This window comes from Lates calcarifer, linkage group LG3 (genome assembly GCF_001640805.2).
Source record: "Lates calcarifer isolate ASB-BC8 linkage group LG3, TLL_Latcal_v3, whole genome shotgun sequence".
Taxonomy (NCBI): domain Eukaryota; kingdom Metazoa; phylum Chordata; class Actinopteri; family Centropomidae; genus Lates; species Lates calcarifer.
Genome location: NC_066835.1, coordinates 9,627,748 through 9,641,417, shown reverse-complemented (window position 1 = coordinate 9,641,417; position 13,670 = coordinate 9,627,748). Strand labels below are relative to the sequence as shown.

At 43.3% G+C, this 13,670-nt stretch overlaps 1 protein-coding gene across 16 annotated transcripts in view; it reads left to right on the top strand.

The window, feature by feature from the left end:
- rapgef5a (Rap guanine nucleotide exchange factor (GEF) 5a) overlaps positions 1 to 13,670 on the top strand; it is a 103,072-nt gene that overhangs the window by 20,562 nt on the left and 68,840 nt on the right. For 15 of the 16 annotated variants that reach the window (XR_007809185.1, XM_051066271.1, XM_051066283.1 and 12 more), the window contains exons 9-13: positions 1,177 to 1,374; positions 7,646 to 7,791; positions 8,786 to 8,886; positions 13,192 to 13,270; positions 13,365 to 13,509. Coding sequence is in view for 15 of the 16 variants with exons in the window: in XM_051066271.1 (XP_050922228.1) it covers positions 1,177 to 1,374; positions 7,646 to 7,791; positions 8,786 to 8,886; positions 13,192 to 13,270; positions 13,365 to 13,509 (669 nt within the window). In the remaining variant the exon portion in view is untranslated. The remainder of the gene's footprint in view (positions 1 to 1,176; positions 1,375 to 7,645; positions 7,792 to 8,785; positions 8,887 to 13,191; positions 13,271 to 13,364; positions 13,510 to 13,670) is intronic. The other variant, XM_051066241.1, reaches the window with a different exon arrangement.

Below are 13,670 nucleotides of genomic sequence, written 5' to 3'. Positions count from 1 at the left end.
CTGGGAGAGAGAGGGAGATAGATGGAGACAGCCACACAATACAAACACACACAGCCCACAGACAGGTTTATCTCCTTTGTGTTCTGTGTCTAGGACAGGAAGCTGAGAACAGGTTAACAGGAAGCAGCAAGGGACACAGGACTGTGGCTCTGATACAACGTTTGTGTCTGTGTGTACGTGGCTATTCCACCAGATAAGAGCTGTCACTGGGGTTGGGGGTAAACAAAATGAAGCGTGGGAGTATGCCCTCATGTTCCGCGTGTGTGTGTGTTACCCTCTGCTACAGCATGGCACCGTGGGATAGTTGAGCTCACAGGAAGGGTTACTCCACTCACAGCCAAATGAAATACCCCTCTCTCTCTCTCTCTCTCTTCCAAGGAAAATAAACAGACCAGGCTACCCGCCACCAGTGATAGCCATCATACTAGCAGCACCCAAGGGAGCGCACGCACACAGACATACACACACACACACACACGACCATGTTTTCTGTTATCAACTCTATCCGAGGACAGAGCCATTAGTTTCTGCAGTATCCTGCAGCTCTTTTACTGAAATATATTCTCTGTCTCTTGCTGTTTCTTTTTCTGCCTTTCTCTTTTCTTTCTCTTTATGTCTTAGGTCTTAGAGTCTGCTTCTTTGTGTTTCTCTTTTTTTAAGTTATCACAAGTTTATACACTTTTATCTACTTCATTTGGGCTACCAGGGTGGTTAACACACTTCTAATTCCCAACTAAAGAGGGGAGGAGACACACACACACCCCCCCCAATACACTCTCTTCCCACACAGACACACACGCCCGCCCACTTATACTACTAATCACACACACTCACTCTTTCTCTGCCAGATCCTCTGACACAGAGCAGTCAGACTGAGACAAAGAGAGAAGTGCAACACATGAATGGAATTACAGACTGTAACAGATACAAAGAATTACAGAGAGAACCAGATAGACCCAGGATTACCATTTCTCCTCATTCTCCTCACATGGACATAAAGGGGCAGCTGAAAACTTGTCATTGCATGCTTCTGGATTATGCCCACACTGGTTTCATTCTTCCTTGGACAAAAACATTGAACTTTCCTGACATCCATTCCACAAAAACGCTTTAAGCGTTTCCACCATGTCTTGGGACTGTGGGTTGAGATATGTCTTCATGCCTCCTGTGTTGCAGCTGGGTGGGGTGTGTGCGTTGCGGGACGGCGGCGGCAGCGGGAGCGGCGGCGGCGGTGGCGGAGGAGGGATTGGGTCCGTATGCGGCCGTGAGGATCTGACGAGCCGGCTGGGGCTGGAGGCCGTTCAGCGGCTGGCCAAGGACGGCTGTCGACTGCTGCAGAACCACAACTACCGGCTGCCTGACAGGAACCAGGCCGTGAGTGGAGAGTGTGATAATGGCGTTGATGTTTCAAAATGTCATCCTACGAGAGCAAAGTGAACAGATGATGTTTCTCTGAGAACCTATTGCTCTTTCACTATGTAATCTGCCGAGGGAGTTGTGGCTGCATGGTCAGTATGAGTGGAGAGTGATGGACGTCATCGTGTGGTAAATGCTGTCATTATTGTCGTCACTTTTAAGTACGCACACACACTTCAAGTCTGAGTTAGTCACAGATTGGCCTCTGGGATCCTCATCAGGACCATCATGACTTGTGTTGCTGTCAATCTGAAGAGCGGACACACATGTACACACATTTACTGCATGCCTGCTTACATTTGTACATCATCTACATGTGTACATGAGAACACATCTGTGCACTGACATGCACCCACACACAGACACACACTACATTTATCGTCGCAGACGTAAATATCTTCACTCCATTCGGATCACTTTAGATTAAACAACCACCAGTTCTCTTGCTCATCTAATGTGGTTGTTAATAATGGCTTAGTGCAATGTGATCTCATACCCTCTTTACAGTCTGTCAAGTTCTGAATGTGTGTGTGTGTGTGTATGTTCACTTGTGCGTGCGAGTTTGCCGGCTACAGCTTATAATCATGTGTGGGAGCTTGTGTGTATATGTATGTTCATGCACTGCTGGCACTGTGGCAGGCTGAGTCAGTGTGTGTGCATAATGAGGGGGGTGTTAGTGAAGCGTTGTACTGTATAATCCTGCTCTACAGTACACCTGAGGGCAGGAAATGAACTAAACGCAGTCTGATTTCATCCTACATCACAATGCGTGTGTTTGTGAAATCTACCGCGTATCTCATCAGCTCAGTGAATTTGACTGAAGCCCCACCATTCGAATTGGAAGTAAGTAAACATATGATTTTTTTTTCATAAAATGCAGTTGTACCAGCAGCAAATTATTGTCAGAGGCATACAGAACCAAGACTTTTCTTCAGATGATTCTTCAAATACTTTAAATACAAGTACAGATTATGAAGTTCCAAAACATATACATATTTTGGTCTGGGTTGTGGAGAAATGTGTATGAAATTATACACAAGAAATAGTATTGTGTTTGGTTTATATAAAGAAATCAGAGAATCAAAGAATCTCGGCTCAACCATGTAAAAATGATTGATGTGACATTGTTCCAGAGAGAGGAAACGATTTTCTCCTCGACTTAAAATCTACTTAAAGTGAGAATATTAGGGAAACATTGAGAAGGGTGTTGATGAATTAATGTTAAAAGGTTAATGATGAAACGCCCATGTGGTTCAAAGGTACTTCAGTCTGCACACACATGCCCAATCTTGCCTGGGTTTAAGTAAACATCAGAAAGTGTGCTGCTTCTCAGACCAGACATATTAGGACCTAACAACAAATCAAGCTTCTTTCTTTTCTTAATAGCAGCAGCATCAGTAGCATTATAATTTCTGTTGTAGTCTTCTTCAAGTGGATAGGAAGCACATGTTGATCCATCATCATTTCAAGTGTGCTCAGGGAAGATGTTTTTCAGTGAGGCACCACACATGTAAGGATGTGTTTATCATTAGGTTTGATGATTTCTTTTTTATCCAGCTCATTGTCTATATTAGGCTGCAAAATGTATCAGAAACCAAAACCAAGCAACCAGCTCGATTCACCACAAAGACCACTCTCCTTTTACTGGGTTGTCATGGTGATTTTTTTTTTTTTTTTTTAGTTTCTCTTTTTTTCCATGACAGACAAGCTCTGACAAACCGGTGTGGGCTGTTTCCATAGTGATATAACTCGTATGTCAGTGTAGTGCACCGGGTGCCTCTATGCCTTCTTGTCACTGCAGACTTGCATTTGTACTCTTTTGCATTTGATTCAGCCATCAGAGTTTACCAGAGGTCAGCCTGCACAAGGGATTATACAAGGTCACGGCATGCATGATGACACACACATAGACACAGGCAGGCTCTTTGGGGTGTTCTGTGTTGCTTTCTGATAGTTATAGCCAGAATTCGTACTAGGTGTGTGTGTATATACATGTATGGTTGCTCTTGTGTCTGCTGCTGACCTGAAAGCTTTGTGTTTTCATATTCTTACCCATTATTTCCAGGAATCAGGCTCAGAGCTATCACAACACTGATATGGCTGGGTCACTATCAGCGCAGACTTTTACACACATACACACAGGAACAGGAAGGGAACAGAGAGTGCTTCCTTTAGGCTTTCCATGAGGCCCACCTTTCCTCCTGAACAATGTCATATTGCGTGTGTGTGCGTGTCTCTGTGTGTGCTGTGTGCATGTGAGACAGAGAGCAAGGAAAAAAGGGCAGACAGACTGAGTGAGAGACAGATATAGAGAGGATAAAAGAGCCCCTTCTGGCACTGAAGTCCTGTAAAAGACTGAATATATACTGCTTCCTTCCTTTTCTAGTTTTGTGTGCACAAATTCAACTCTTTCAATTTGTGTGTCTGTGTGTGTTTGAGCGACGTGTACTCGGTGTATGACCCCGTGAGGGGCACAGCAAGTGCATGTACTCTGCTCCCTAGAGCATAACATTTGACCATTCAAAGACAGAGACAGAGACAGAGAGAGAGGGGGACTTGGCTTGAAGCTGAAGAGGAGAAGAAGGAGAAAAAGTGTTTCCAGAAGTGCAGAGAGGAGACAGTGAGGAGGGAAGGTTGGAGAAGTAATAAAAGTACTAATGGTTGAATTGAAGGAAGGGAAGGGGAGGAATGGAAGGAAAGAGACAGACACACCTGTAAACTGAGAACAAGTGACTTCACAAAAACAATCCTTTTCATTTTTGTTGATAAAGAAAATCATTGCTGTTTCTTTAAACTTCCCAGAGACGTCATATCCAACTCCAGCTCATATCAGTCATAATTGTGTGGCCACAGCAGAGTGTATTACATAATTGCCAATTTGACACATTTGTTTTCATCTTTGTATTAAAGCTTTACATGTTGCCATTGTTAGCAGAGACCAAAACAACATCTTGAAATGGATCATCAAGACTCTTTTTCTCATAGGTGCATTGTAATTTTTTAGACATTTAAAAGTTTGGACAAAACACATACGACAGTTGGATCCAGATGTCTCTCTATCTCTTTCTCAGTCACTTCTTGTATTTCTCACTTTTCCTCACACTCCTCCGTGTCTCTCACTTTCCCGTCCCGGTCTCTTGTCTTTCATCTGTTTTTTATTTTTTCTTGCTCTCTCTCTTTTTCTATGTTGCATAACTTTCTGACCCCCCCCTCCAAACAGTGTTCAAGTGTATATTTTTACTTTTCGTGGTTTGCATTCTTTCTCAGGCTAAATTAATGTTGTCCTTGGGAACTGCTGTTTACACTTAATTCTTTAGAGGTTGTGTGTGTGTGTGAATGCAAGTGTAAGTACTGTAGTTACATATACATAGTGACAGTTTTACAGGTTTTACTTTTGTTGTGGTGCATTTTCTGGAAGCCCTTTGATCTTGAGTGTGTGTATGTGTTCTAACACTGCCTTCCCCCATTCTTGGCTCAGAGTTGTTGTTCTTGGCATCCCTGCAAAGAGAGTGACTGTTATCGGAAAGATCAGTAGTTTGCCACTTTATCAGAAGCACACCAAAACATTTTACTCTTCTTTGTTTTTGCAGTCATAACTGGTTACATAATCTCCTTCTTTTTCTTTTTTCATTACATTTCTGGGGCAATTTTCCTTTATTAGAATAGTTATTGGTGTAGAGAGACAGGAAACTTGTGATAAAACATCCTGGTTTGTATTTGAACCCTGGATGATATAGTCTAATGGCATGTCCCCTTTAGACCACTTAGCCACCAAACTTGTTATCTTAGCACCACATCTGGGCTGCTGGGTGTGGCCTGGGTGCCAGCCGAAAATGTAATTAATGGCATGCGGCGTCAGATCTTTTGACATCAGCTGTCACTGCCTTATTTATCAGCCTGTATGCATGTTTGTGCTGCTAACCCTTGAGGACGGTTAATTTCAGCTTGTTACATAATGAGCTGGCAATGATAAGTCCACATTGTTTACAAGTTAGTTTCACTTTGAAGACCTGGCAGTGTATATGTAAGTTAATAATGGTCAACAGTAGAATTGAGAGATTAATTAAAGAAAATCTAAAATGGCCAAATGAGGCACCGAAATATCAAAATTATGAGAAGCTCCAGTTATCTCATCAAAATTTAAGATGTTCTGAAGAGAGTCCTCAACAAGACATTGTGCTGCTGTGAAGTGTAAACACCTCCAGTTTTGTCTCTCCGAGTGCTCAGCCAAGATACAGGCTCGGCTAACAAACCAGAGTCTATGCAGAGGTGGGCGAATTCTTTCATTTTTTCCCTTCTAACCTACACTGTGAACTACCTGAATGCCCAAACAATGAGTCATTATAAGGTGTCAAAATAAATAAGAATATTCTGTGTTGTAGTGTTATGTCATCAATACCACAGCCCTCATGTAGACATGGACAATGACTATGGAACTGAATATACTTAGCCCAAAATCACAATTTTTCCTCATAAGGCCTTACACTCTACACAGCATACAACATACTCCGTCCTTAAATGCTCACTTCAGATGAGGAAGAACTCCATCTCAAAAAACCTCTCACAACAGCATGTTTAAAGTACGTTTAACTTTGTTTTAAATACTGAAGATGTGGATTTGTTAATTAGGCATTAATGAGCCCAAATGGCTGAGTTATAAATAAAAAGATACAAAACTTAAATATTATTTTATTTAATCAAATGAAGGTTTTAGGAGAAAATGTGAAACACACACACACACACACACACACACACAACAACACACCTAAGGGGAAGGATCTGGTCACCGCTGAACATTTGTATCATACTGCAGTAGAATATGAGTCATCAGGACATGTCCGCACACACCACACACAGAGCACTTTGGTCATATTGTTTTGTCTGACCCTGCTGTCTCTCAGGATCACAGATCCTTTCATCAGGTGATCACAAAGACTGTGTGTGTGTGTGTGTGTGTGTGTGTGTGTGTCTGTGTCTGTGTCTGTGTGCATGTGCGTGCATGTGCGTGTGTGTGTGTGTGTGTGTGTTTGCCTCTTCATGTCTACCTGTTTATTGACATGTGTTTGTGTGCTATAAAGGTATCTGTGACTGCATTAACAGTGCTCTGTGTTGAGGCTCCACAGTGTCTACAATAAAAATCAAGATTCCAAAAACTGTGACCACAATTATTGATTAGCGCTGTTGGCACTTTGTATGAACCTTAGCACCTATTTTCTAACTTTAGGACCTTTTTCAAACCCCAACTGATTTTTTTCAGAAATAAAAACTCAATAATCCCCACTGTGATATTATGTAACTGTGGCATATCTATGTTGATATATGACTAAACACAGCTGTGCGCAGTCCTATATAATGTATCTGTATGAGTGTGTGTATGTGTGTGTGTGTGTGTGTGTGTGTGTGTGTGTGTGTGTGTGTGTGTGTGTGTGTGTGTGCGCATTAAAGCGAGAAACGGTGCACCATAAAGACGGCCCTGCACAGAGAGCTCTCTGTGTCAGTTGTGATTGCTGCTCAGTCCCTGTGGCTGCGAGGGAGACTGCGGCGAGCAGCTGGAGGAGAGACGTCGCTTCTTTATCTCTCCTCCTGCTCCTCTCCTCTGCCTTTGATCTCCCGCTCTCTTTTCTCTCCTCCTTTTTCCCTCCTTTCCTCAGGCTGTCTCTTATTGTGCTCCTTTGTCCATCTGGAGCTCTGTTCCCGTTACACTGTCACTGAAGGTGTGTGTGTGTGTGTATGTGTGCTCCAGTCACAGATCAAGTTGCTGTTCATTGTTGGAGAAGGAGATCTTTTCAAGTGTCAGCCTTCATTCCTAGCTGTTCCCATTTTTATTTATTATACAATACCATTTCTTTTAAAGGCAGGAAATGCAATACTTCCTGCTATTTGTTTCTGCGTGTGTGGATTGGTTTGAGAGACACCTGCATTTACCTAGGTGTAGGAGATTTAATATCTTGTTGAGGTGGATAAAATATCAGCATTTGAACATTTTAAAAAGACATTATGATCTCTTAAATTTGTTTAATGAGGAGACAATATGAACTGGTCAATGATCTCTGGTGGACAATAATGGCGACACAAATGAGCTCAAACATATCTTTGGCATTTTTGTGCTGTAATTTCTTGTTACCGATCGGACATCATAAACCGTACACAGACACCATATATCTTCTAATAAGCTATAGAAGGCCTATAATATCAGCCCTGATTTTTTTTCCCTCTCTTCGTCTCTCAGGAGGCAGTGGGGAGGGTTTGTCTGAAGGAGAGAGGACGGGACGTTTTGGTTTTGCAGAGAGTGACATCATCAGTGACATCGCCATCGGACCGGCCCTCGCCCACATCGTCAGGGGGTGGGTCCAGAGAGGAGGATTGCGACAAGAGGTCAGTCCCCCCTCCTACATAATAAGAGCCCTACAAACCAACAGTAGCAACAAAGTCATAATCATAGTACTCCTCCCTCTCTCTCTTTCAGTTTTTCACCCTCCAACCACACATTCTTGCACATACATGCACAATATTACTAGTGCAGTGTGTGTGTGTGTGTGTGTGTGTGTGTGTGTGTGAGTGTGTTTGTCTAAGATAATGTATGCTTTAGCTTCTCGTACAGAGCGGGAAGGAGAGAATGGCTTTTTTGTTTTCAGCTGAAAGGGAAACAAAGATGACTCCAAGACTGGTTTACTTCCTTCCACAAATCAGTGTATGCATTGAGGATCCTATACATGTGTGTGTGTTTTTTCTTCAAAGTTGATTTCTTTGTGCAGTGTTTGTGTGTATTTAAGTCAGTATGTGCCAAGTCCTAAGGCACAATGTAGGGAGTGTCAGTGACAGGCAGGTTAAGTGGGTGTGTGTGTGTGTGTGTGTATGTGTGTGTGTGTGTGTATACAGTGCTCAGCATCGTCAGTAGCAATCAGTTCCCTCCGAGTGCTACTGTAGGAGCTGTCAGAGAGAGAGTTTCAATCTTTGAGGCTCTCAGCTGACAGGAGCAGACAGCAAGGCAGTTTACCCCACAGGAGAGCACCCTTCCTGGGTATGCAAAGATTAAATGAGGACTGTTCCTCCGGAAGTGATCAGATATGAAGATGACTACCGAGCTAGCTACGCTCGCACAAGCTGAGGAGGACATAGATGATGGAGATGATGAGGACGACGATGATGATGATGATGAGGAGGAGGAGGAGGAGGATAGCAATCATGATGAAAATGCTAGCAGTTCAGAAATCTGTACATTTGATGTTCCCTATTTCCGCTACATCGATGACGACGATGTGGAGGGGAATAAGGAGGAAGAGAGGGAGGGAAGATGGAGGGATAGAAGTGGTCGTGCTTGGTGTTCGTGCTCTAGTGAGGAAGATTGTCGTGACTCTTCGTCTTACAGGTATGTGGTGGTGTCGGGAACGCCGCTCAAGATCTTGGAGCACCTGCTAAGTGACCTGCGATTGGATGACCAAAGAGGGGCGCCAGAGAGCAGGGAGAGCGGTAAGTTTGAACACATTTATGACAGGACATCCATAAACACAATATTGCTGTATGTCCATGAATAGAGAGAAAGGATTATCTTGAGAGAGGTTTATCTCTGCTGTTTTACCAAAATTCTATTTAAAACTAAGCACCACACCTCCCTCTCATTCCAAGTAGTTTCATTTTCAGTACCACACAACAAGTCACAGCACAGCACAGGCCATACCTCTCCTAAGTGGGTTCAAACCAGGGGAGGTATGCACTCCCCCTTGATTGTGCTGTCTGTGCGTGTTTGTGTGTTTGGGTGCGTGAGTCAGTCAGCCCTCACACCATATCCAGGTGCACTGGTGCGTTCATTCAGCCATGTCATTGCCTGTAAGTATGAGGAACATTCAAGAGGTTAAATGCTCTAATGAGTTTGTAAAACGATTCCCTCGGGGCGCTGTAGGCATTTCTGCTGCAAACAATTTCAGTGGGCTGTTAACTGTCATATCTCATTTTCACAATCCTCAAGTCTACTTTATAGCTACAGGGTTCTTTGAAAGAGCAGCAGTTATAGAGCTACTATACTGTTTTACCTCAGGAAACGTTTTGTCATTTGTGATATATTAACTTAGTAAGTCTTGACTATTTTTTTTACATAATCAGTTGACTGTGCAGCGTGTAAAGTGTTAGAAGGAGGCTAAAAAGGAGTGGAAAACTAACCCAAGGTGACATGTTTGAATATCTGTTTTGTCTGATCAATAATAATACTAATACTAATAATAATAATATCTTAAATTTATATAGCACCTTTCATGAGACCCAAAGACACTTTACAAAGGCAATGTCCTAACAAAACAAACAACAAAATAAGAAACAAAAATAAGTACCAAAGGCCTGGGGGAATAAGTGACTTTTCAGAGAAGACTTAAAGTGACCAAAGCTGTAGCATGGCGAATCTCCATTGGGAGAGAGTTCCAGAGGGTGGGGGCTACCACACTGAAGGCTCTATCCCCAAAGCAACATGTTTTGGTGCGGGGAATAGATAGGAGGCCTGAGTCAGAGGACCTGCAGGCTCCGTGGAGGGGAAATACAGGTGGAGGAGGTCCAAAAGGTACTGAGTGAGGGTGGGGGTGATGCAGCGCTCTGGGAGCCATGACCATGAGCTCACTTTTATTGCTGTTTAGTTTGAGAAGGTTAGTGGTCATCCAGGTTTTTATTTAGAGGACGCAGTTGACCAGGGACTGTGGAGGGAACTGAGTGGATGGTGACGTACTAAGGTACAACTGGGTGTCGTCTGCAGACTGTGGCGGTGGGTGATTTTACTAAGGGGGAGCATGTAGATAGTGAAGAGGAGGGGGCCAAGGACAGAGCCTTGTGGTACACCATGGTTGACTGGGCCAAATCCCAAAGGTTTCAGTTTACCATCAGCAGAGAAAAACAGGGGATGCCCCTGTTTTAGGGTTACGAAGGTCACCACAAACCACAGCTTCCCCATTTATGTTGTTATGTGCTGTCAACATTATGCGCTCTCTTTTCTCTTAAAGACCTGCGCCTGGTCATTGTTTCCAGATAAGGGAAAACGCATGCTAATGCAAAGTGTAAATGTGTTGTGATCAGAATGTCTTTGGATTTGTCTGACCACTTCTGGAGGCAGTCTGTCTCCCACTGTGTTCTGATCTTAGGTAGGTAGGAACACAGTGCGTACAATGTGCCAGCCGGCCTGTACCTATGCAATATCATCATTCCACTGTGACCGCTGTGACCTCTGACCTGACTCCTTGTATCAGAAGTTAGCTAAACTGATGACAATTCAAAGAAAGAAAGTTATAATGGTTACAGTGACTGGAGGAAGTGGAAGATTCACATTCCTGCAGCCATCCTATTGGCATGCAGGGTAACACACCTGACATTTTTGACAGCTACAGCTGGTTTGCTGCCACCTCAAATTACTCATGCACTGGTTTTGCTATTGAGGACAGACAGCTGATCTCAATGAGGATAACAAGAATGCATAAAAATACAAGGTGTAAACACAAAGACAATATCAGGTCATTATTTTGGTACAGATCACATTTTAATATCAAATATTGATAATGTAAGCTATAATGCCTGCATATATCAAAAGAAAAAAGCATTTAAGTAAAAAAAATGAACTAATTATAACTTATTTTCCTCTCATTAAATCCCATATCACCATGGAACTCAGGTCCAGTAAGATAATACTTGATTTCATTGACTTCATTCTGGGTCTCAACCTGTATTTTATAAAGCCCTGCGCTTGCCTGTTCACCCTGTTTTAAGACAAGGCGTCTTTATGTATCAACTCCTCAGCACCACCAGTTCCCAGCAGTCCACAGGGAGCCATCTCACTGAATTGCAGGAAGCAAAGGAAGAAAGAGGGAGAGATGAATGTAGGAGAAAGAGAGAGAGGGAGAACTGAGATGGTCTTTGTGGAGGAAGACCAGCTGATATTTATTCACGGAAAAGAGAAAAGACGCACTTTTTTAAGGCTTGGGTTGATTTATTTATTTATTTATTTTTCTGAGAGGGAGCTGAGGGAGATGCAGAAGCAGAGGTGCATGTTTGGCTGTCTGTGTCTCTGTGTTTGTGCGTCTATCTTTCGGTCTGTGTGCACTGAATAAGCATGAGGATGTGTGTGTGTGTGTGTGTGTGTGTGTGTGTGTGTGTGCGTGCATGCGTGTGCATGTGTGTGTGTGTGTGTGTGTGTGCATGCGTAGGCCCCTCTGGGGTGGTGTTGAGCATCAGTGTGCCGTTTTAGCGGGCTTAGCTGTGCAGCATGTTGAACAGGCTCGAACACGCTTCCATAGAGAGAGAGTGATTACCCCGACCACCCCTCCCCACGTACACATAAAAACACACACACACACAACAAAAAAACGCAGCAGTAGATTACTGCGATTAGTTCAGCACACACACATTTTCTCTCTTTTTCCTTTCTCTCTCACAAGAGATAAACTCCCCAAGGTCAGAACTGAATGAGTTATTCATCAGGGTGCTGTGTGCGTTTGGGTATGTGTGTGTGTATATGTGTGTGTCTTGCTGTGTCTATGAGTGTATGTGTTTGACTTTGTGCGTGCCAGCGGGCAAACGCAGAGGGCATATGTTGAAGATGAAAATGGATATTTATCATCACAGAGAGCTGTGAGAGGGCGAGTGTAGGAGGAGAGTAGTATCGGGGGGAAATGTAACCGGCGAGAAGGAGAAAATGAAAAACGGGGGTGTAGCGAAGGGGATGAGGAGGCCAGGAGAGTTTGGGATGGAAGAGAGTGCGAGAGGGAAACGGAAAGCAGGGAAATGACTGATAGCTGCTCAAGAAAGAGCTCCACGTCCACAGACTAAAGAGAAAAGGGCTCAGAAAGAGAGAAAATGACAGGAAGGCAAGTCACCCGGGTTTTGAAAAAGTGATAAGCTCTGGCAGACCTGCCTAAAAATATTTCTTGAGAAAAGTTGTGTTTTTATTTCTAAAGAGAAGACACTTGTTCAAATATTAATGCTGCGGCCTCTGCTCAGTCTTCTATAATTGATTTCTTTGCTCTCTGCCTGACGGAGCCATATTTGGGTCACACATTTTCCCAGGGAAAGAGTTTGACACCACACATACTCACACACATGCACACACCACAGCTCCCTCGCATCACCAACAATGGTTCATTACCCATCTGCCACAAGGGCTGTTTATATTCGGTTCTTACCCATTGAACACCTGCTGAGTCTCTCACACACACACACATACACTCTTGCCATCTCACTTGCACATTAGCTTGCTCTACTCTGATGAATTTCTTAAGTTTTTGAAGTTGTTAAGAAAAAGAGCCAACATAAAGAGAAACTCTCTTGGTAGTGATGTAAATGTTTGCTTCAGTTTGCCTCAGCCCCTGAAAACCTCCCAGTCTCTATTTCTCTATAACGGAAAATATTCAGGACAAAATAAGCAAAAATCTGTTTGAATATTTGGAAGATTTTGTTATCTTTTATTGAAACTTCATCAGGACTATGTGGGTGTATTTGGAAGAAATTTGACAGTGGGTGGCAACGTTAGCGACCTTTAACCTCTTCAAGCCTAAACTCTGGGTTAAAGGGGTTAAAGTATCTTTGTTATTCTTTGTAATGTGGCTGACATAAAGCGGATACCATTCATTGCTACATAATGTAGACAAAGGAAGTCAGAGGTGAATTGAGGAAGAAAGAGAGAAACTAAAAATGGATGACTTTCACTTTCCACATATGAATTCTAAAAATAAAAAGAAAATTTCCCTTGGACAGCTTTGAAGTGTGAAGCCTTATTAAGAGACTGATGGTGTGTTTCCTGTGTTTCAGAAATGTTGCTGGATGACTTCCTGTTGACCTACCTGGTGTTCATGTCCACTCATGACCTCTGTCAGGCACTTTTGGGACAATATCCTTACTGGCAAACACATGCACAAACATAATCACACTCATATCCTTTAAACCTCCTCACTATCCTTCGTTGTCTCCTTGACCGCTCTCACCTATAGCAGTGCCCGCTGCAGGGGTCAGGAGGAGGGCAAGGACGCCCTCTTCAGGAAGCGTAAGGTGCTTCAGCTGGTGTCCCACTGGAGCAGGCTTTACAAGGACTTCCTCAAGGAAGAGGAGCACGTCAGGAGCTTCATGAAGGTACGTAACTACTCGCCTTCATCACCTCTTCTGCTTCTCTATCTCTCCTTTCACTCTGTCCCTGAGTTTGATCCTCTGGTGTCCTTTCACGTGGGCCACAAAAGAACTTCAGAGGACTCATTCGTCTTCATTTGTCTCTCTGTCTTGTTCTAAAATGGGGT